Consider the following 21,911-nt stretch of genomic DNA (forward strand, 5'->3'; position numbering starts at 1 on the left):
TTTTCAACTTCCTTTCCAAGCGTTCATTCTCGTCTTTTCGAAATTGAGGGTGGCGACGATGTGGTAAGGGTTTACAAGCGTCACATAACAAACCCTGAGATCAAGGAGGATGTACAGTTCTTATAAGTATATAAGTTACAAACCACAATCCTTCCAAATGGCAGTATTATTATTTATTTTGCAGTAACCTACATTCTCGTCCATAGTGCACTTTGAGATTAAAACCTCCATTTTAGAGTTTATCTCAAAAAGAGCTCTGGGGTCGAGAGTAAAGTAGCTTATATAAAGTCCACAGAATACGATCAAATAAAATTTATCAAGATATTTAATAATACGCTAGAGGTTTTCCCAGACAACCGGCTTTATTATTTTTGTTTGCGAATGCGACAGTTAAAACTTATAACTATTCCAATGTGTCATTATCAGTTTAAATGTGAATTTCTACTCAAAAACGCAATAGAACGTTTCGGAACGGAAAAATGACGGAATTGATGGATGAAATCTTCCGTTCCGATCCAAACTGAAAATTGAGGTTATTTCGTCAGGATAAAGCAAAAACAAAAGAATAATTACCAGATGGTTAATTATTCTTGTTTTGCTCCATTTTGCAACTGAGTGGAAATTCAGTTTTAGTTGGGAGCCAAAAAAGTTTATGGCAGAACAAAGTTCGCGTAAAGAAAACAAAAGGCAAAAGGTAGGTATATATGCGGTGTTTATGTGAGCAAAGAGATCCAATTGCTAAACATAACACACAAACAAGAAAGATCAATCTTGTCCAGAACTTCCTCTTTACACGTTTTCCGCATGCAATACTATATCAGCGAGAACATCAATCCCAGGACTGGGAACGAAGTTGATCTAGCAAGTCCGGGAACGCTATTGGGTGAAAAATTTGTTGGAAATTAAATAATAAGCACAAATCAAACAGCGTCACTCACAATTATCCCCAGTCGGATACTTTTTGTAAATTTCTACATTTCTTTGCGCATTGATGCTTTTACTACACTTATGGCCCAACTATTACTGGGAATAATGAGCACTAGGCTGCTCCATAATTATTCTACAGTTCACATAATTTCTTGCATAAATTATCATTAACAATTGAAAGTTTGTCGGTGTTGTTTTACAACCCCCCGCAAGAGTTTTGACGAATATTTTAATCAGGAGGTTTATTAACATTCTTTGTAATGTAGAAACAGCTGAAATAAATATATATTTTTGTGAGAACTTGAAATGTTACCAGTAATAAACCTAATAGTTACGTGTTAAAAAAGAAAGAATTAATTGAGTTAAAAAAGTTGATTCAATTTTTTTAAATTATGGAAAGTTTGTCAAGAAGTGAGTTGCATATAGAGAACACCCATCCACAGGCACAAAATGGCGGTTCTCTGGGTGAAGAAGAACCTGGTGGAACTAATTTAAAGCTAAAAATTTCTCAGGTATTTAAATTTCTTCCTTTCATAACATTTCTCTGTCATTTAGTATGGTGTATTTTTGTGTTTTTTCCAGAATTTATAAATACTCATTGAATAAACACCCTAAAAATATGGCTTTTGTGGATCCATATTCCCCCTGTAGTCGTATTTTTTCAGGGAACTATAAATGTATTTTGTTGTCCCCGTCGCGTGCACTTAAATTCCAGACCAGGATGTAGCTTAGATACTTATAGCAATTGATTCATTTTTTGATGGTTTTACTGGGTCTGTGAAGTTTAAAACTTTACTTTTTCTGGTCCTGTGGCAATGAAGCTATTCATCCATGACTTGTTGCTGAAAAAATGCCTACAAGAAAAACAAATTCAGCAGCTGCCCCCTTACAATATCTTGGATTTTGTCTCTAGCTGTATGCAGCAAAATCACTTTCATTTTCTAAAGATAAGTTGTGACTACCCTAGCCAGCATAAAAAAGGTGTTGCTTCTTTTTTAACCCCCAGGAGATTTTGGTAGAGCCAAATTTTAAAGTCAAGGGTTACCATCTACCTTAAAAACTTTTCTATTGTCATAGCTAATATTCATTTAAAGTTAAACTATTACAGATTTTTATAATTGTTGTAAATAATTTGTTAAAATTTACTTAGAAATGTACCCTTTTTGCTATTTTTATGACAGCCTTCCTCTCTGAAGCAAAAAACTTTAGCGGGTGAAAAAGATGTAAACAAATGATGTATTCGAATAAAGCAAGCATGATTATTTCAAGAATTACTGCGTTTGTTCAAAACAAGCAGCTTTCTATTTTCCCGATCAACAAATGTCACAAGGACGTATGCTTAAACTAATTACAGATCAGCATTTTTTTAGGTTAGCCATTATGATTTTTTGGATAACACGCCATTTACGTTGTCACCTTTTCATGTATATTTAAGCCTGACATATTTCAGGCTTGTTTAGTTTTACAGAGTTTTCGCTAATATAGCTTTACTTTTATTCATTATTCTTGTGGTTCTTGTTTAATTAAAGCTTCTTCTGTGAGAGTTTGACCAAAAAAGTGTGTGTTTTGCCTCAACTAAAAGTGGTACCATGTGACATTTCGACCAGAAGATTTCATTTTCAAATTAAAAAGATTTATAGCTAGCTTACGGCTGTATAACTTTGCCACAATTTCAAAAAACTTACCTAGAAATCTGCCTGCTATCACATAGGCCACAATTCTTGTACTAAATGATAGCCAAACTCTTGCTGCGTAACATGACACTTCACAGTATCGCCCTGCCTTAAGCGCTCATCACCTATTTTAAAAACTGTTTGCTTTATGAATGACTTGTAAATTCGCCATGCGTCGTATCAATTTGCCATATCGTTTTTTTATTATTTTTCAACAAATATCAGCATATGTTGTGAGAAGATGTCATGTTTTAATAATTTAGTACCACATAAAAAAAGTGTTAAAATCATTAAGACTTTATGCATGGCAAACGTACAAGGCCGTCACATACTTCTTCAGTTTAATGTCTTCTTCAGTTTAAAGTATGATTTTCTTTGTGCTATGTTGGAGTATGTACTTAGTGATTGTTACACTATAGAAGTATACTATCACTAACTATGAAAAAGTAGCAGGAGATGCAATGTCACTTGTGAGGAAGCACCATCACAAAGAATTTTGAAGCTGGAAAACTTACCTGCCTGGAGAACTTATACGACCGTATGCTATCATAAAAAAAGAAAGAACAATATTTTCCTGTGCTGACATAAAATAATGTATAGATTGTGTGAAGCTGAACTTTTGAAAATTTAGGAATGACTAATTGAATGAATTGCATTATATACTGTAAGTTGTCAAATTCATACCTTGTTTTCAGAGCCTGTTGTCTCTTTGATATTTTCAGTTGGTGAAACTTTTAAAAATTTGCCCCAGTTGTTGCTTATAAAGCTAAAAAGTATTTCGTCATATGATTAGAATATTTTAGGATATGAATTTTCTTACAATCTAAAGAAATCAATTTTGTTTTTACTTGTGGTCGTTTATTGGTGGCATTGAGAAGTTCTGTATATAAGAACTGTATATAAGGCTGTATATAACGCTGAATTTTGAAGTTCTTCAACCTCATTTGCAGCACCTGTTGTCTCTTTCTTCCAAATAGGGATGGTAAGACAAACATCACCCTGTCCAGATTTGGAAAAAGAGACGTGGTGCTGGGAATGAGTTTGGGAGCTATGTTCATATTAGTAGGCTGAAAATGCTCCAAAGAGAAAAGCAACCAGCCAGAAAACAGATTTAACAGGTTTTTTTAAAAAGATGTACTTACTTTGAAGAATATGGTGGCTAAGAATTCTAAGCTTTTTTCAGCAAGGCGTTGACCTCTCCCAAGGGCCCCTTAACTTTTGATGTTGGGATGATGTTGCCTTCTCAATATTAAAAAGTAAAAACCATCCATGGAGACAAGATTGACAAACCTTTTCTTGACATTTGTCTCCTTTAGTTAAATATATAGTTATTAATTTTATTAAACGTGCAACAAGGTGCAAGCACAAATCTAGACTGATAAAGAATTCAGTGGCCTATCTGGGTCTTCCACAAGTCTACACAAAACGTGTAGAGGTGAAGCTTTTAGTGTGAATTAGGTAAGATATTTAAGCATGTTCTCCATGTTCTTTGACAAAAAAATTTTTTTTTTGGAGATACTGGATCAGAAAGAAACTAATAAGTTTAGATTCATTGTCCATTCATTTTTCAATATAAAAAACGTTGTAGTTATAAACCTGCCTTAATGTGTAAGGTTGAACCACTAATCCTTCAGAGTAAATATGGTATATAAACAAAATTTATTTCCCTCTCTAAAAGTGTTTACTATATTGTTACTGATTTTTGCATATGCTTATTTTCACAAATCTTGTTAAAGTATTGCACATTAAGTTGTTTTTATTACTAAACACAGGCTCAACACCACACACAACATCAGTTCCAAAATAACACAATGCTCCAACAACACAGAATGATGACAGCCGATGAACAAGGTTTTGTTTTACAACATGGCTTCAGTAATCAAAATCTGCATGCTCAGCAGCAACTTCATCAAGTAGACTCACAACATCAACAACAGCAGAATCCATTTTCAATCACCAGCGCTGAAAGTTATGCTTCAAGTCCAAACTTTCCTCCAAGTAGTGGGTTTGGTTTACCAGGTAAAATGCTTACATGCACTTGCTCATTGGAGTTTTTAACTTTCTGGTTGTTTTTCTAGGTGCAATGCCTGTAAATTCAATAAAAAAATTTGCTCTTGTATAAATAAATATATTATATATTATAATATTATATATTATAAATTTTTAAAAGAATTAAAAAATTGGGGCCAGGAAATGTGTATTGCGATTTAAATAAAACTTACCACAAATAAAACAATGATTTTACTATGATACTACTATGATTTTATTATCAATAACTCAATAACCCACCAGTCAAACTCAACAAAGGTTGTTGTTCTAGTGTGTTTGGTGCTGTTTGGTACCATTGTGTGTAAGCTTGAATGTTCTCACCCTGGGTGCATTAAAAGCTTAGAAAGGAGCAATTTTTTATTTATGTTTGATTTAGGTTCTTCATTTACTGACAATGCACAAATGGACTACACCAAGACAACATCATCATTCAACACAACATTTTCTGCAGCAAACGACTTCACCATCACATCGCTCCATCAAACAATGACCAGCACTGAGCAACAATCGTCTGCAGACGAAAATGCAGCAGTAAACTTTGAACGGGAAGAAACAAAGCTTAGTCCACAGAAGGGACTGATAAGTCAGACCGAAAATGATGACGACTCCTCAGGTAAAATATTAGAGGTTGTTTTTCCTTGTAGTTAAAAAATCTAAACAAGAATTGATTTATTGTTTTATTTTATTTGTTTGTTTGTTTGCGTTTCTTTATATTTTTTAATTTGCTGATTAATGATTGCTATTCTATGTTCTATATTACTATATTATTTCTAATTTGTTCCCTTCTGCACACTGACTAATTCTACTTTTAGTGTGTACACTTCTTCCCTTACCTGTATGTTTATATCTAATTGAAACATGAAAAATTGAGAGTTACTGTTTATGCAGTTTAAGAGTTTTAGACTAAGTTAACATCTAAAACAATTTTATTAAATCTTACTATACCAAAGTTATTTAATCATGTGCTATTGTCAGTTTACGTTAGCAAAACAAAGCAAAGTTTACAGATTCGAGCAATTTTTACAACTTACTAACTTACTCGGTATTAAATACATTAAGTTTAAGAATTTTTCTTTTGGTAAAAAAAAATGTTAAAAGAATCTGTGCAGTTGAATTTAGGGTTGTTGACAAATAGAGAAATGAACAGTAGTCGGTTATAAGGAAGAAGTTCTCTTATTCTGTCTATTGGAAATAAATATATATGTTATTAGCCTTTCAGTATTGTTTACTACAGCTAAAGATATCACACCTAGTGGACTGTGTGTCTGAAGTGCTTCTTAATGTTTAGATGAAGATGTTCATCAGTGTGGTCGGTGCAAGCAAGTCTTTCACACTCTAAAAGAATACATGCAACATAAAACATCAAAAGTTTGTAAATATCCTAAGACTGAAAAACAAACTAGCCCTGTTGCTCCTATGAATAATCAAAATATCCTTGAGGCTGCTGCGAAGAATACTATTTTTCGCGACTCTTTTATACCCATGGGCACACCTACCGGGATGGACTCCGAAAATAAAGAAGAAGAAGACAAAGTTAATGAGCTTAAAGCTGAAAACGAAGAGTCCATGGCTGCATTGAAAAGTTTAAAAGAGGACAATAACGATGTCGTAAAAAGACGTATGTTGATGCCTATTTGTTTTTGTTTGAAATGTTAACGTTTTATCTAATACACATTAATGTTGCATGTGTGTGTTTTATAGGACGTGGCCGTCCACCTAAATCATCCTATCCTGTAGCGCCAGCAGAGCTTGATCAAGATGACGATTCGCCACCCAAAGCCAAAAGAAAGTCACGACCACCTCGTCGCCACAAACCTGATGAAGATGCAACAGGTGCACAGCTGGACTCTGGACTGCCAGACGAAATGATGGTTGATGGGCACCCAAAGAATATTTTACTTTCTGCTCTAGATCCATCAGGATTGCCTACTGTGGAAAACATACAAAAGTATTTTAGTTCCCGTGGAAGAGGTATAAGTCCTACAAAGAAAATTTGTCATACACAGTTCTTATATACACTGACAGCATTCAACAAATTGTTTATATCTTGACTTTTAAAACTCCCACAAGTTCTATTCATTTACTATTCGTTAAGAACAAATTTTTTGGCCTTATGGTGTACATTTTATTAATATGCTTACATTTTTTAGGATAATTCTAATGGCCTAAAAAATTAGAGAAATTTTAGAAATTTCAGTCAAAAAAATATCAGGAAAGTCAGGAAAGTAGGGAGTTAACATGGAGTGAATACAATGTTTTACTTCTCTTCTAGTTGTTCTTCAGCCACAGCCTGTCCAATATGTCAGGGATTTAAGGAATTTGCATTGAGTATTACTTAACTTTTCATTGGCAACTTCATTAGAATATGTGTAACAAAATAGCTACAAAAAGAAAGAAATATCAGGAAAATCAGGAGTTAATATTAAGTAGGCGTATTTATATATTGTGTTTGACTGTTTTGTTTATTCTGGTTAGGGCGTGGTCGAGGAAGAGGTAGGGGAAGACATGCATTGCATCGATGTCCAATCTGTCAGCTATTATTTCCTAACCGCGTGACAATGATCGAACACAAACGAAAACACACCAAATTATTTAAATGCAAAATATGTAACGAAGGTTTCTATACTGAGGACAAATTGGAAAAACACTCAACAAGGGAGAGTCATACGTATGGTTGTGATCAATGTGAACGAATACTAACAAGCAAGCCAGCTCTGGTCCGTCATAAACTCAGCCACAGTGACAAAATACATAAATGTGACGAGTGTGCAAAATGTTTTAAAACGGACAAGGACTTGAAAGGTCACAAACTTGGCATGCATAGTGCTACTCGTGATTTTGTTTGCGAAGTATGTGGTAAAGGTTTTTCGCGTCGTGAAAAGTTGAAGCGTCATCTTATGATACATGCGCCGGACAGACCGATCTACACGTGTCCGTTTAAAAATCATGTCGGTTGCGACAAAACCTTTTACCGTAAAGACAAACTTACGCGTCATTTATACTCGCACTCGAAAGTAAAGCCCTTCAAATGTGATCAGTGCGAGAAGAGTTTCGCAAGAACGGATAATCTTCGTGAGCATATTCGCTCGCATACAGGTGAGGGGATAGTTACGTTTGTTATCAGTGTTCTTACACAGTCATTCACGGAAGATGTGCGGAAGCCCATTAGTGCTGTCTAATTTGCCACTCTAACTGAAGCAAACAAGTCTTTGCAAGTAAAAAATAAAATATTTTTTTTTCACTTAAGGTGACATTGTGAAGCAAGATTAATAGCACTAATGGGCTTCCGTAGTATTGTTTATACAGACGTTGGTCAGTCCAATTATTAGCAGTGAACAGTCATGAGAAATCATAATTCAAGCTATTCAAAGTGTCAGTTTTAGCCAACATAAATCTATCTATCGAGCATCTTCAATCTCACCGGTTGTTTAAAAAGATTAGGCGGCTAGTGGATATTTAATTTCACGAGAAACAGGAATTTCATTTCGGAAAAGCCGTTCTTTAGTCATACTTGCTTTGTTTGATGTTTGACCTCTCTGATTAGAACAATAATTTTTGAGAAATATTTTGTTTTTAGGCGTTTTCAGGTATTATTGTACTGTATGCGGAAAGGGGCAGCCAGGGCCAAAAAAATTCTTGCAACACATGCTAAAACAACATAACGTAGAAAACGCGGACATACCACAACCGTTCGACGAGCTGGCTCCCGAACCGCTAATACAACAACATAAAGCAGTGGTTCAAGCCGAAACAGCCGCCCGACTTGCCCGAGCTGCATCTAGTGTTAAAAAAGAAAGAGATAAGGTGATGTTTCTGTTCCAGGCGTATTTGTCCTGCGTGGTAGCCTTACATCACCTTAATTATTTGGGGTTATTAACCTAATTTTTTGTTTAGAATGGTCAGAAATTGCGCAAGGATAGTATGGGCGTACAGGAGATAGACCTCGAGCCGCCGGCACATCATGTTACCTTGGCAACGATGAACAGTTTAGGGTTACAACCAACGCTGATTGCATCGCCCACGCAGCAAGCTGTGTCGTCAGAGCAACAAAACATGTCGCAAGCAAGATCGGGAATCGAGACATTGTACTCGATCAATCAACATACTGCAGGCTCACCTCAGTTTCAAATTAGCCGGCACATACCCGAAAACATGGTGCGACATTTGAGCGAGAGTATGCTACGCGACAGTATGGTGCGAGACACGTTGAATCGTGACAACAACATGCGGGATAACATGAATCGCGAGAATCTCGCCACGTCTCAAAATATGACGCGACACATTGATAGTGGAGAAGAGAATATCAATCGACAGTTGCGGCAAATTACTGAAAATAGCGCCAATCAGCAGACGCGGGAGGTGCAAGAACAACAACAACAACAGCAAGGTTTGCCCGCGGCTATTACAGTGGAGGCTGGGGAAATCCCTGTTTCAAGAGGATTGCATCTACTCTCACAGGGCGTGCTACCAGGAAGCCTGCAGTTCACAACTTTATTAAATAGTGATTTAGTTGCAATTGGTGAGGCTGTTATACGGAATCAAAGTGGAATACCAACTATGTTTCAACAAAAGTTTGGACCTGCGCAGTAACGATTGTACAACCGTTATGTGTTACCTATAGGTTTGCTGTGCAAGCTCGCATCGAATGCAAAGTGTTGTTAAAAAGTGCCGACAGCGATGATGGTGTTTTGAACAGGGTTGTCTGCACTCCCCAACACATCAAGGTAACCCGAACCCGAAATATGAAAGTTGGTTATCTCTAAGTAATGCCTGACGTACTGCCATTCCACTGACGCTTATAGGCAAAACAAGATCACGTGATTAATCACTAATCAGAGACGCTTTTGTTTTAGTAACTAGTTTTCGTTACGGTGGAGAATGAGATTCTATCGGCGCCAATGTTCTATATGTGTGATATTTTTATAAGAACATTAAACCTTTTTGAAAGGCTGAGAGCAAATTCTTTAACAAATTGTACGTATCATTTCATTTTTTATTTAAAGCTTCAATATATTCTTTCTAAAGTCTTCCCACTAACTTTAGAGATTGTGTTATTGATATATTTTGCGAAATCTTTATCAGATGCTGTGGATTTTTAAGTATAAAGCCACGTGGACTATCATAGAACTGTGTTTTATATTTCTTGTTTTTGTGTAAAAAAGAATGTGTTTATAACTTTTCGCTTATATTAGAATGTATAAACAATAGAGGAATGGATATTTTTCCAGCTATATTTAACTTCGTCTTGTGCTGTTAGAGAATACTCACAAATAGAAAATTGTGTGCTAATCTGAGGTTGAGGAGGAGGGAGGGTGGCATGCCGGGAAATATGGAGTTCTCGAAGAATAGAAAAAATATTTGGTTGTTAATCGCATGTTCTGGTTTCACTTTTTAGTGAAAGGGCTGGATGTTAAATGCACAGTTAAAACCTACTTTTATTCCATTCAAATTTTTAGCGTAATCGCATATTTAAAATGACGTTTTCAACGTCTTACAGGAAATTGGGAAGAACAACCTCGTCTCTAGGACTTTAGGTTTTTTACATCAGGACGGAAACTGAATATAAAAAAAAAATCTAAGAAGCCCTGTGGACGAGGTTCGGAAAATAAATTATGTATATATATAAATTTAACTTTGCAATCATTTTGCGTTGTGTGCTAACTTGGAAAGATATTTAATGTATTCAATCTTTTGTATTTTTGTATTACCCCGGTTAACCCTGGAATACACCTTTCCCGAATTTCATAAGTTATAATAATTATGACGTCATCCAAAATTTTATAATGTTCTGTGCTCTTCAAATATGGATATTCAGATAGAATATTAAATTATCACCACAAAAATGAAGTCTTTAGAGCAATATAATGTTCTGGTTGGATTTTATTTAAATTTGAATAATTATTTTGAAAACGAGGCTATCCTTAGGAAGCTCGGCTATATAAAGGGTCTGGCGGTAACTTTCAGCTCTGAATTAAGGCACTTAACAAATAAAAATATTTACGAATTTAGGTAATTTGTTCCACCTTTTGCTAAGGAACTTAGGGATAAGAATCATTTTTAACATCGACCTCTTTAATTGAGTTTTGCATAATTAGAAAATTCGGGAAAGGTGTATTTCCTTTATCACAAGTAACGCTAGTAGCGTATGTTTTAACAAGAAACCCGTGTATACGGAACTAGATGCAGAAGCATCAGAATAATTAAGAAACTTTCAGTACTGAACTTTTTTAGCTTATATTATTACAAACTTTTTTTTCAAAAAAAATAAAATTTGAAATCGAATCGAACAGCAAAATTGGATTAAGTCAGAAGAATAACCCTTTTATTACGTAGATCGTATCGTTTTGGCTGCTGTAAAAATTAAAAACCTGATAAGAAACGCATTACTGAAAGCACAAAAAAATAGGAAACATCGAGTGCCAGAGTCCTTTACTTGGTTTCTTACAACAACAAAAAAGTGTATATATGAAAACTCCCTTCGCTGAGAAAATAAAAAATCCTTCACTACTTGTACTTCTTATCACTATGGTAACTTTAAAAGTACTTTTGGTTCGTTCATTAATAGTATTGAATACTAAATAAAAACTCGTAATCCTTATCATAACGAATTATTTATTAGTTCTTTTAATATCTTTTCTATACAATATTCATTGGTGTTAAATGGACGTATCCTCAGCGCTAATTATGAAAAATGACGCTTGATATTACACGAGAAAGTTAGACAGTGTGGTATAGAGGGGAAAAAGTCGAAGTCAATATTGTCAGTTGTGGAGGTAATAGAGCAAACTTGAATTGGTTATATATTTTTATAATAACCAGGGAAATTTGATTTTTTGTTGGAGTTTTCTTATTATTAACATGTTCAGCCTGAAATTGTTCTTATTTTGTTCTTATATTTTGAGCATTATTTTTCAGTCATTCCCAGGTTGATTGTTTTTAATTAAATTGTTCTTATAAAAAAGTATTTTTCGTTTCGTATGTCTTTGGTAATTCTGAATATAATAAGAGATTGGCTAATGAAAAATTTCCAGGTTAAAATTAAACCTCGGAAACGCTACAGGCCCTAGGGTCGAGGTTAGTCAAAATTTAACTGGATTAAAAGGAAAAATTAAGTGACCAACTATTATTATTTCTCACGACGCTCACTTTTCTCAACCTTGTTCCCAGGACTTGTTAGACTTTTTATATTTGGACGGCCTAAACAAGCCTAACAAGTACTTGGGACAAGGTTGCTCCTTTCTCTCATGATACTAGGGTGGTCGCCTAATGTTTTCGTGATTTTCCGTAGTGTCTGTTGGACTGAATCTCTGCTTCGTTTAATATATAAACTTCAACCCTCGATCCCAATCATAAAAGCAAAACAAAAACAACTTGAAATTGAGAGTGAATTTGATTTCGTAGTAGACTTAGAATAAATAGTATTTTTCCCGAAGCCAAAACTTTGGGAAATTTATTATAATATCGTAACTTCGTTCTTTCATTAGATTGGTTAGATAACTGCTGAGTAAGCATGATGTGGTTAAATCATCTTTTATTAATTTCATGGTTGAGCGGTTGTTCATTTTTCCAAGTAAAACGTCAACAAGACTCCGATGTTGTATCCGACAGTGTCATTGGTGGAGTGTGTGGACAAGCATCATCATGCATATGTCCAAACCAGGACAGTCTTGGAACTACTTTTTTCTCTCCGGCAGGTGCCGACATGTGTGTTAATGAAATATCAGGTAAATGTTTCTGTTTTAAATCTTTAAGCATAGATTTTTCTCTCTTTCGTAATAGATCTCAGATAGCGCTAGAATCCCTTTATGTGTAATATTTACACTGAAATGTACAGTAGACTTTCTCTTATTTAAACACACGCCAACCTCGTACCCAGGGGTTCTTTCAATTTGTCATTAATGTAGTTAAGTAGGTGCTCGCGGCTTTGACATCAGACAACAAACTCTGGGGACGAGGATGAACACATACGGGACCCGAAAATTCGTTTGAATTATAGAGAGTTCAAATTGTAGAAAGTTGGACTGTTTGCAAAAATTTGCGAGAATGTCCCTCGTCCAATCCACTTTTATTCCTGTATCAACAGCCCTGTCTTTCTCCTTACGGCATTTTAACCGCTTGTCTGATCAAAGCATTGCAAATATAGAACCTGTTACAAAAAGCTAACCGCATTTCTCATGCTCGTCAATAATGCCACATATAAAACAAACGATGTTTGACATGTAAGTTGAGTAACGTCACAATTTAAGTTTAGATTGCAACTTGCTGGTTGAAGATGAAGACAACAAACTTCACAAATTATTTGCAGTAAAGGTCGGATCTTCTTCGCAGATGTTACACTCCATCACAGTTGTCACTGGAAATGCTAGTGTTTCTGTGTGTTCAAACGACAATCCTGTCGCGTCACCAATCTTTGTTCGTGATAATCTAAACACACTGGTTTGGAACGCCAATTGGTCACCAGAGTTCAAAAATCGCGTGGTGTCTGAGAAGTTTGGAAACAAAGTGAGTTTTCAATTTGTTTATCTTTTTAAAGTCAAAGCCCCTCCCCAGGTCCTTTTACCGACCAGAAAAAGTCAACATTCCCTAAAGACAAATATTTGTGTTTCGCTTTAGGTGAAGCTAAATATGAGCACCCACTGGAGTGGTTTACTCGTAAAAATTTATATTTCCTGCGGGACAGAAGAACAGTGCGTGGCTGTCAAGTTTTTGGGTACACAAGAATGTAAGTAAAAATTATATGAAGTACAGATAACTAATCAAGACCTTTATTTATATGTTCTCTTGTCTATATTTTAATTTGTCAATTAATCTGTCTGCTCCCAACCCTTCCACCTCTTTTCTTGCCTTTTTCTTCATTATTTTAATCTAAAAAAAACTTACCCCTGTCTGCAGATCCGTTACAAGAACAAGCTGTGTCCACCATTCTTGGTTCACGCTTACCTGAAAAGACATCTGTGATCAACAGTTTATCATTGAGTGTAGCATCACTACCTAAAAGTCGAATTTCCTCCACTGCAACATACACTAGTATGTCTTCTGAGACGATAACGCCGTCAACCCAGGATTTGTCAACTTCATCTCTGAAAACACAGTCGGCAAAGTTAACGACACTTACAGCGTCAATGACGACAGAAAGCCCCGCCAAACATAAATCATCATTTGAAACAATGTCTGAAACGCCTGCAGCAACGTCGGTAAAAACGCCTGAAGCAACGCCGCCAGCAACGTCAGCACCAACGTTGCCGTCATTCTCAATAAAATCGTCATCCCTCGAACCCGTGTTAGCCACACCTTCATTAATTCTTACAACTGCCAAGTTCACACACAACTTTGAAAGTATAAACCCAACCACTTCAACAACACATACGAATCAGGTTTCAAGTTCGACCACGGTGGTTATACCAAAGCAAGACAAATTGTTGGATGATGACGATGATAATAAGTTTTTAGAGATATTCATCAGTTTGAGCGTAGCTTTGATTTTAATCATCATAATTCTCTTCATTGTATGGTTCTGTAAGAGGTAAAAACTGTATTTCTGACATTGACCACCCGGCGCTTATTTAATTGTTTTGAAATTTAGGAAGGTTACTAGTTACGCTTCAACCTCTTTCCACAGGGCTTTTTTCTCCAACTGACAACTTTAAACAGCCTTCTCCCTCCTTTTTTTACAAATAACTACCTGTCTCTTGAGATACAGCGTGCTTGATAGTTTCCTTCATACGCGTTACGCACGCCATGCGTGGTCTCATTACCTTTAATTATGCTCACTTCTTTATCGTTACAGGAGAAGACGTAAAATCAAGATGGAGGAGGTAAGAATGCTTCCTCATCGAGGTTCTGATGTTGTGTATATGTAGTAGTAATATTAATTCTATCTCATTTGTTAGGAACGACGAAGGAACAGATTAAGAGTGGAGTATGCATCTATAAAATATTTAAACAACAGCGCAAACGGCTCGATCTCCTCCGCTGCTGCTGTTTTAAATAGCGCGAAAGCCCTCTCTACGAAAGGACTAATCGAGGAAGATGTGATGAAGAGCAATCCAACGTTCGAGTTGAGCGATAGAAGTTCAGAAGTCTCTCCTACGCATTCCGACGGCACGCTGCGAGAATTATCACCTTTGCCGGACGATAAGCCCATGTACGATGTGATTGAAACTTCAATATACGACAACCCAGGGTATACTAGTGAAGACGATCCAAAGCTTGAAAAGAGTGAGTACCCATCAAATGAAATGGTAGATGATGATACCATGTTTCATTTTAACCATGAAGATACCGGTCACGTAGAAAAAGTACGGAGGCACTCCTTAGAACCAATACAAGAACATTCGTATAATATCATATAATTGAGCTAAATTCCATGCTTCATAACCACCGAAATTTATTCTTCTTCATATTTTCAAGCAGCACAGAAGAATAGTCACAAACGAACTTATCTTTAAAATGACGCAGTGTCGTGCTAAGAATGGAACGCATACTACAAAGTTTTTAATAAATTACTTTTTTATATTTTAAGCGAATAAAAAGTAGGATGCTATAAAAAATGATAAAGGAGTTCCGTTGATAAATTGTATATAAAAGAATCTAGTTGTTATATGGATGGGTCATAGATGACGTCATCAAAACACGGCCCGGTAACAGGATTTTTCGCGGCCTATTAAACTAGTATCATAGAAAATAGACAAAGTAATCAGACAGAGGGCGTTTTCATATTTTTTTTAAAAAAAATTGAAAATATTTGAGATTTTAGAGTGAGGAATGAATTATTGTTGAAACCATGTAACATTTTTATAAATGCGACAGTTGTAAAACTAAAATTGAGGAGACTTGTCAACATTAAAGTAGAGGCGAACAAAATATTATTTTGCGGCATCCAGAAAATAAATTTCAAACGAGAGAAAATTCTTATAAATTTCTTAATCCTTAAAATCTACTACCTTAGAAGTACTAATTTTCGCAGGTACATTTTTTCTCGAATTTCGAGTTTTTGGACCATTTTCGCAAAATTAAATGCCCGCGAAATATTTCGCGATGTTAAATTTGCGAAAATTAATACCCGCGAAAAAATCTAAATTTATCATGTAGAGGTGATAAACAAGACAACCTTAAAAATACCACGCATATATTCCCAAAACCTAATCGACTACAAAGGTGGAGTCGTGAACACGTAAACAACACTAACAACCGCTAAAGCACTAATAAAAAGATACTCATTGCTTGAAAAGGAAAATCTCGTCTTAGGTGCACCTTGGGCGAAGAGCCTATTTCGCCCTATGGGTTTTGTTCTACGCCGAAAGACTACTGTAAAAGGGATCATTCCAGAAGTAGCGCTAAAAGAAGCCGAATTAAAATTTCCCCACCAAATTGTCAACTCCGTGGAAATATACCAGATACCACCATCACTAATTATCAACTTCGATCAGACACCTTCGAAATATGTCAAGATTTGTTCAAATACAATGGAAAAGAAAGGGACAAAAAACGTTCCAATTTCTGGAATAGATGATAAAAGATCACTGCCACGTTTTCTATCACCATGGAAAATAAATTTCTTCCGATACAGTTGATATGCAAGGGAAAGACTATTATGTTCTATGTTTAGTACTGTGGTTCGTGAGTCTGTGTTTTATACTGTGTGTCAAGTGTTTGTATATAAACCTGTAGTTAGTTTATGTTGAGCATATAATACGAAAAAAATTACTTGTATTCTCTCCATAATAAGTGGCGACGAGGATGGGAGCCAGAGTCTCCTGAAAATTCAGTTCCGAATGGATTCTCTTGGAGCACTAATTTGAAGCACTATAGCAACGAGACGGAGTCTTTGAAGTTTCTTAAGGAGATCATTATGCCGCACGTAAATACTGAACGGGAAAGGTTGGAGCTTGAAACACAACCAGCTTTGCTTATATATGGCTTCTTTCGAGGACAAACAAATGATAAGTTTCTGGATGTGCTGAAAGACAACAACATTTTGTCAACGAAGATACCACCGAACATGACACATGTGTTTCAACCACTGGATTTAACCTTGAACAAGTTCGCAACTTCATGAAGGGAAAGTTTACTGCATGGTTTTCAAGACAAATATCTCTAGGACTTGAAAATCGTGTGGAGCTAGATAACTATCGTCTTTCAGTTCTCAAACCATCGCACGCAAAATGGCTCGTTGAATTATATAATCATATGTCCGCGGATGAGAGGAAAGAAATTGTTGCCAATGGTTGGAAAAAAGCGAGCATCTCTGGCGCTATCAAACTTGGTTCAAGCCATCTCTAGATCCATTATTTGCAGATATATGCCCTCTGATTGAATCTTTCCAATTACCTGAAAACCTGAGTTTATCGACTCTCTTACCAGAAGAGCTTGATCGTTTTCGCGAGAAAATCCAGGAAAGTGAGGATGACTCCGACTCAGAATGAGAACCTGACGGTGATTCTGATAATTACTCAGCATCAGAATCAGATGATGATGGAAATGCGTTTGATGCATTCGACCATGGCTTATGATTAGTAAGAAAGCGGCAATTTTGTTAGAACATGTGTTTTAATTGCTTCAATTTCCCATTTCGGAAGGTTTCTCGTGGAATGCAAAGTTATTAAATTACATTTTTTATTTAAAGTCTACTTCCGCGAAAATCAATTCCCGCGAAAATTCGCAATACGAACAATTCGTGAAAACTAATACTCGCGAAAAATCAAAATTCGATTCGCGAAAATTAATACCCGCGAAGTACAACTTTTTTGATTCGCGAAAATAAATACCCGTGAAAATTAGTACTCCTAAGGTAAGATTATTACTATAATAACAAATAAATAACTGAATTTAACAAGTATCTAAATATCGTGTTAACATGAATTTAAAACAGCAGACAGTGCAGTGCGCAGTTCGCCTCTCCAATGAGGGAAATTTAGGAGTTTTGAGAAGGCGTCTTTGTCAGAAAAACCGCTTCTCTATATGTATAAAAAACTTTCCCCAACATATTCTCTTTTTAAGATTATCCCAAGTCTGGATTTTTTTTAAAATAATCAGATTTAAGTCCATGCGCCAAACAAAAACCATATCTAACATTATAAAGACTTAATTATTTCTTTTAAAGAAAAGTACCAACCTTGTTTCCAGGGAAATTTTTCACATTTTCGATATCTGAGACAGCGGGAAAAATTGCTCAGAAACGAGGTTGAAAAAAGTTTAATCAGTTACAATGATGGCAGCTCGGGAAAAAACCGTTCGGCTGCTACGCCCCCAAGTTTTTTATATTTGGTGGCCGGAATACGAATAGAAATCTAACAAGGCCTGGGGATGAGGTTTTTAAGGCCGCATTGTTTTCCCACAAAAGCCTTCATGTTTAGCCATGTTCTATAAAAGGATTGCCGATAATACAGCTCTATATAGTTTCCAGCGAAGGAGCGGCGTGTCCCCAGGGGTTCTTGCCAATTTGACATCGAGGCCGGCGCGAAAGAAACCGTCAAGTAAGCGAAAGGGCTTTGTCATTAGGCAACAAACCTAAGAGACGAGGATGGGCGGATCAGCCGTTATTAAAGTTCATATATTAGAAACTTTTTTGTAAACATAGAAAACTTTCCGCAATATGATAATGCGTCATCCGAAAAGAGAATATAATACATATTTTATTAAACATAAAACGCATGGAGAATATTCAGCTCGTTACTCACTGAATGTCTATTCGAAGAAAAGAATATCATTCAATCTTTTTCTAATTGAATAATTCATTTTGTGTTCTGTACTTTTTATCAATATTTTAAAACAACGATGTATTTACTTCATCCTAATATGCAACTTCCAATTTATTAAGGAAAAACAAAACATTTGTGTGACTATTACTATATCTGCTGTTGATAATTTTGAAGTTAAAGATAAAGCAAGAAAACTAATCGTAATTTGATGGAAGATATAACAAATGGATTCGTCGCCGCTGTACGTCACCATTTTATTAACACACTTGCATGTTAGTTTTTCTTTCCGAGTAAACCGTGCTATAACTGGTGACGTAATATCTGGCAATGGGATAGGAGATTACTGTGGTCCGGGCGTGACCTCTTGCTCGTGTAAAGCAAAAGAGACGTTTCTATCAGAATTGCCTAAGGCATGTGTAGCCACAGTACCAGGTAAAGATAACATGTACAGTAAATACCTTAAAGGTATAAAATTTCAAGGGTATTTAATTTCGCCATTTTCGCAAAATTGCGAAATTAAATATCCGCAAAATTTTGTACCTTTAAGGTAAAGTTGTTGCTGTTTTTGAGTCATTGGTAAACAAGAGGAAGTTCCTTTTTTTTAGAATGTCAGTTACTTGTGGAAGGGTCCTCTTCATCGCTGTACACAGCAAATAAAAGCCCCGGGGCCTTCTACGTCCTTAACATAATAACAGGGTCATCACAAGCAGTGTGCGAAGATGGGATGGCCGTCACTTTACCTGTATTTGTTAGAGATTTTCAAAACATCATGATATGGAACACACTGTGGACACACGATTTTAAGGAGAGGATCAAAGCTGAGGTTGTAGGAATGAAGGTGAGATTATGTCCCCCCTCTCTGTGGGATTATTTTGTTTTCCCGCAGACATACTTTGCGCTACTTGTTAACGAATAAGTGTAAATGCAGCACAAATATATTGTAGTCAACTTTATTTTCTTAGGTCAAACTTAGTCTCCGTTCACATTGGACTGGTCTGTTGATGAAGATCTACATTAACTGTGGCAACAAAGTGCAATGTTTGGCTATAAAGTTCAGAGGAGAACAGACTTGTAAGAAAGTTGTGTGAATTTGTTTTTATGAAAATTAGTGGTATGCAGACGTAGAAGCTGTCAGGTATTGTTTTGTAAGACAGCGGGATTTTACCCTTTAATGCCCAAGAATGTTCAAACATTTGGAGAAAATTTTGAAAAAGGTTGTGTTTTAAATCCTTACTGTCTTAAACAGAGTAATTAAACTACCTTTGTGAATATTTTCCTCCGCTACATCTCGAGAACTAACAGCACTCTTTTCACAGCATAGGGAGGGGAGGATTTCCCGGCTACTGAAAGATTTAGAATATAAAAAGCCGTCACTTCAACATATTTTCAGATCCACTGACGTTCGACGCCATGTCATCAATCATCGGACCTTACTTTCCATTACCATCCATTGTACAGCAGTCCACCACGGCAATAACAACGACATCTCAAATCAACTACTCTAAATCCTTTTTTGTGACGAGTACAAAAAACACATTAACCAGCACGTTGTCTGAAAACGTCATCATAAAATATTCTACGTCAACGCGTCGAATATCAACAACAACGTCGGATAAATCATCTTTTCCAGACGAAACAACCTTGGGTGAAAAAACCAGTACGTTAACATCAACCAATATAACAGCATCATTTAAAACATCAACATCGTCATTAAATGAAATAACAACAACACTGAAGTCGGAAAAAACAGTAGTAACATCGACACTGGATACGAAAAGAACAACGCAGACGGCAAATATAAAGATATCATTATTGACAATGAATAGAGAAATACCAACTAAAACATCGACCAGAACGTCGACAACAACAGCGACAAAGCCATCTTTACCTTCAACACTAACAAGTAGATTTTCTGTTAATAAAACAACAATGGCCGTCACTCAACGTGCAGTTTCTTTTAAGACCTTCACTCAGCATGCAGGTACAACATTCGCACGATCAGTTCATGACGTCACAACTTCAAGAATATACGGCAGCATAATACAAAAAACTGTATCCAGTATGAAGCCGACACCGTTACTTACCGCACGTTACTCGAAAATAATTGTCAATTCTTCCTTGACGTATGTTGTACGACCTACGACACACAGGCTAAACGTCGTCGTTTCGTCAACCCTGATTATCGTGCCAGCAGTAGCAGCACTTTCATCAAACGACGATGGATTAAGTGTCGGATGGATAGTTTTAATCATATTGTTGTTGTTGATCTTGCTCATACTTCTCATACTCATATGTTGGTTGTGCCTTCGGTAAGTTCACCTCCAATACCATAATTCTACGCCCTTGTTTTACCGCCCTCCAAAGAAAACCATTTAGTCTAATGTGTTTATTTTACAATCTTTCAGGAGGAAGAAAAAGCGGGTGCTTATAGCGGAGGTAGGTTTATATTAAAACATTTTTAGTTTTCTGGCCAACACGAGCAAAATTACAAAATGGTAGACAAGTTGCAATACTTGCAAATGTTTAACTTCTGTTTAAACTGTTCTCTTTAGGGAAATAAACACATCATTGAAAACGAGTATCCTTCTATCCTACAATTAAACCAAATGGGATCGCTGTCCTCTGCACCAGCCTTCCTAAACACTCATCAAACGCCAGATTTCAAAGCTTCAAGAGATAATCCAGTGTTTGAGTGGGACGAAGAAATCCACTTTGATCCCAACATTGATGTTGCAGATGACGTCATACCACTTACAATTCTTCCGAAAGACGTCACGGACGATTCTAATTCACCGTCATCATCAACCGATAAACGACCTTTAATTATTCATGACGTGTTAAGTAACGTTGAAGACAATGAGGAAAATAAAACAGATGTTGCCAACGCAAAGCTGACTAATCCTTTCCTAGACAGCCCTTCAGTTTCAGGCAGCGAGACCTCTGATGTTAATACTATATACGACATACGGGAAGAAACGAATCAAGACGGACAACTAGATGCTGCTGGCGGACGGCAAAACATGCCAGACGGCCAACAAAATGTTCCTGATGACTTAGATATCGGATTGAATGGTTTGATAGAAGAACCAAAACGTGCTGCACCTTTGCTAAATAATTCACACAAGAATAATCGGTTAACCAATAACCGGCAGTACAACAAGAAAACTATTTACGACTCACCAGAAAGCATTAGTAGGTATATAATGGAGAGAGGTGATAAGTTGCGATAATGTTTGTTTTGATACAGAGGAGTTAATCGTCAACGCGGAGGAGTCCATCATCAATCGCTAATACGGAGGGGTTCATCGTCAATACGGAGTAGTCCATCTCATTACGGAGGGGTTTATCGTCAACACGGAGAAGTTTATCGTAAAAAAGGAGCAGTTCATCTGTAATACGGAGGAGTTCATCGTCAACATGGAGGAGTTTATCTCAATACGAATGACTTCATCGTCAAAACAGAGGAGTTCATCTCAATATGGATGATTTCATCGTCAACACCGATCAACTCCTCCGTATTAAGATACGGAGGAGTTCATCGGTGTACATGAAGGGTCAAAGA

General features: G+C 36.3%; 3 protein-coding genes across 6 annotated transcripts; all 3 read left to right on the forward strand.

Annotated features, from left to right (window-relative positions):
• Nucleotides 1-1,171: 1,171 nt before the first annotated feature.
• LOC130625480 (zinc finger protein 286A-like) lies at nucleotides 1,172-10,336 on the forward strand. 4 transcript variants are annotated; one of them, XM_057440581.1, is made up of 8 exons: nucleotides 1,172-1,439; nucleotides 4,373-4,619; nucleotides 5,026-5,262; nucleotides 5,938-6,267; nucleotides 6,351-6,620; nucleotides 7,125-7,745; nucleotides 8,227-8,453; nucleotides 8,544-10,336. In XM_057440581.1, exons 1-8 carry the CDS (start codon nucleotides 1,320-1,322, stop codon nucleotides 9,237-9,239), a joined length of 2,748 nt encoding a protein of 915 aa, XP_057296564.1. In that variant the 5' UTR covers nucleotides 1,172-1,319; the 3' UTR covers nucleotides 9,240-10,336. The 4 variants fall into 4 exon arrangements, with proteins under 4 accessions (XP_057296564.1, XP_057296566.1, XP_057296567.1 ...); XM_057440583.1 differs by lacking the exon at nucleotides 1,172-1,439 and adding an exon at nucleotides 2,888-3,264; XM_057440584.1 differs by lacking the exon at nucleotides 1,172-1,439 and adding an exon at nucleotides 3,397-4,058.
• Nucleotides 10,337-11,285: 949 nt separating this feature from the next.
• LOC130625795 (uncharacterized) lies at nucleotides 11,286-15,350 on the forward strand. Its single transcript, XM_057440906.1, has 7 exons — nucleotides 11,286-11,422; nucleotides 12,134-12,373; nucleotides 12,901-13,151; nucleotides 13,263-13,371; nucleotides 13,542-14,172; nucleotides 14,437-14,464; nucleotides 14,540-15,350. The coding sequence occupies exons 2-7, from the start codon at nucleotides 12,160-12,162 to the stop codon at nucleotides 14,999-15,001; spliced, it is 1,695 nt and encodes a 564-aa protein (XP_057296889.1). The 5' UTR covers nucleotides 11,286-11,422; nucleotides 12,134-12,159; the 3' UTR covers nucleotides 15,002-15,350.
• Nucleotides 15,351-18,216: 2,866 nt separating this feature from the next.
• LOC130625291 (uncharacterized) lies at nucleotides 18,217-21,778 on the forward strand. The gene is made up of 6 exons (XM_057440345.1): nucleotides 18,217-18,781; nucleotides 18,955-19,187; nucleotides 19,312-19,420; nucleotides 19,740-20,658; nucleotides 20,755-20,785; nucleotides 20,902-21,778. The coding sequence occupies exons 1-6, from the start codon at nucleotides 18,574-18,576 to the stop codon at nucleotides 21,577-21,579; spliced, it is 2,178 nt and encodes a 725-aa protein (XP_057296328.1). The 5' UTR covers nucleotides 18,217-18,573; the 3' UTR covers nucleotides 21,580-21,778.
• Nucleotides 21,779-21,911: the final 133 nt, after the last annotated feature.

The sequence above is a fragment of the Hydractinia symbiolongicarpus genome, chromosome 14 (assembly GCF_029227915.1).
Source record: "Hydractinia symbiolongicarpus strain clone_291-10 chromosome 14, HSymV2.1, whole genome shotgun sequence".
Classification (NCBI taxonomy): Eukaryota; Metazoa; Cnidaria; class Hydrozoa; order Anthoathecata; family Hydractiniidae; genus Hydractinia; species Hydractinia symbiolongicarpus.

What these genes read in the sequence shown, in the direction of transcription:
- LOC130625480 (XM_057440581.1), top strand. Translation starts at nt 1,320, where the DNA reads ATGGAAAGTTTGTCAAGAAGTGAGTTGCATATAGAGAACACCCATCCA. An exon ending in TAAAGCTAAAAATTTCTCAG is followed by an intron (nt 1,440 to 4,372) that starts GTATTTAAATTT and finishes TACTAAACACAG; the next exon opens with GCTCAACACCACACACAACA. An exon ending in TAACGATGTCGTAAAAAGAC is followed by an intron (nt 6,268 to 6,350) that starts GTATGTTGATGC and finishes TGTGTTTTATAG; the next exon opens with GACGTGGCCGTCCACCTAAA.
- LOC130625795 (XM_057440906.1), top strand. Translation starts at nt 12,160, where the DNA reads ATGATGTGGTTAAATCATCTTTTATTAATTTCATGGTTGAGCGGTTGT. An exon ending in GTGTGTTAATGAAATATCAG is followed by an intron (nt 12,374 to 12,900) that starts GTAAATGTTTCT and finishes ATTTAAGTTTAG; the next exon opens with ATTGCAACTTGCTGGTTGAA. An exon ending in ATTGTATGGTTCTGTAAGAG is followed by an intron (nt 14,173 to 14,436) that starts GTAAAAACTGTA and finishes TTATCGTTACAG; the next exon opens with GAGAAGACGTAAAATCAAGA.
- LOC130625291 (XM_057440345.1), top strand. Translation starts at nt 18,574, where the DNA reads ATGGATTCGTCGCCGCTGTACGTCACCATTTTATTAACACACTTGCAT. An exon ending in GTTCAGAGGAGAACAGACTT is followed by an intron (nt 19,421 to 19,739) that starts GTAAGAAAGTTG and finishes ACATATTTTCAG; the next exon opens with ATCCACTGACGTTCGACGCC. An exon ending in AGCGGGTGCTTATAGCGGAG is followed by an intron (nt 20,786 to 20,901) that starts GTAGGTTTATAT and finishes TGTTCTCTTTAG; the next exon opens with GGAAATAAACACATCATTGA.